A 945-nucleotide genomic window follows, 5' to 3' on the forward strand; every position below is an offset into this window, starting at 1 on the left:
CCGCCGCCGGGGAGGCGCTCGAGCACCTGGCGCGCGACGGCGCCCGCGTTGGTCGCCGCCGCGCTGTGCTCCGCCAGCACCGTCGCGCCCCGCGCCACCACCGCGTACAGGATCGGCATCCCGCCCCTCCTCCCGCCTTTGGCCTCTGCCGTGTGGACTCTGCTCTTTCTCTTTCCTCGGGTCGGGGGGCAGGGGGGAGGAGAAAAGGAAAAGGGGAGGGAGAGAGGGGAGACGGGGTATGTAGGTAGGCAGGAGTAGGAGGAGTAGGATGATCTGGCAGCAGCGAGGGACAGCTCGGGTTGGGTGGAGCCGTTGTTTAATTGGCGGCGGGGCCCGCGCGGGCCGGGGGTGAGCCGACGTGAGCTGTTGCGGTTGGGCGCGGCCTCGGCTCGCTGGCGGCCCCGGGTTCGCTTGGTTTGGGGAACGGAGTCCGGCTCGGGCCCGTTCCTGTACTTGGGATTTATTTGTTTTTTTAGAAAAAATGTCCTTGGGAATTCTCCAACGTGCTATGCACTCTTGCACACCGCATACACTCACTCCTCTGATTACTGTATGCATGACAATAAATAAGGTCACTAATATTATCGATTATGGAGGTAATATTATATGCTAATAGCATATGCATAGTATTAATATATGATGTTTTTCATTGTGAACGACTTAAGCGCCTGATTGGATTTGTCGGTTTCATGTGAAATACCCCCGTAAAACACAGCTGGTAAAAGTTTCGGATGGGCATTGAACTGGGTGATTGGATCGTCGTTTTTGGGCATTTTTAGCCTGACGTGCAACCCCCTCCCCCCCTCCCCCCCTCCCCCCTTATTTCCAGAGCCTACTCCTGACTCACAATCACATGTCCGGTTGGTTCCCAATCTCCAGTTCCTGTTCCCATTCCCGTTTCAAGCGGAAACAATGCACATGTATATTCCAGAGTTCTATTTGTGG

General features: G+C 56.1%; 1 protein-coding gene across 1 annotated transcript in view; it reads right to left on the reverse strand.

Moving 5' to 3' along the window:
- The window catches only part of LOC119338578 (vesicle-associated membrane protein 711-like), a 3,288-nt gene extending 3,081 nt beyond the window's left edge, over positions 1 to 207 (reverse strand). The window contains exon 1 of the mRNA XM_037610888.1: positions 5 to 207. Coding sequence (XP_037466785.1) covers positions 5 to 119 — 115 coding nt within the window. The 5' untranslated portion in view covers positions 120 to 207. The remainder of the gene's footprint in view (positions 1 to 4) is intronic.
- Positions 208 to 945: the final 738 nt, after the last annotated feature.

The sequence above is a fragment of the Triticum dicoccoides genome, chromosome 7B (assembly GCF_002162155.2).
Source record: "Triticum dicoccoides isolate Atlit2015 ecotype Zavitan chromosome 7B, WEW_v2.0, whole genome shotgun sequence".
NCBI lineage: Eukaryota > Viridiplantae > Streptophyta > Magnoliopsida > Poales > Poaceae > Triticum > Triticum dicoccoides.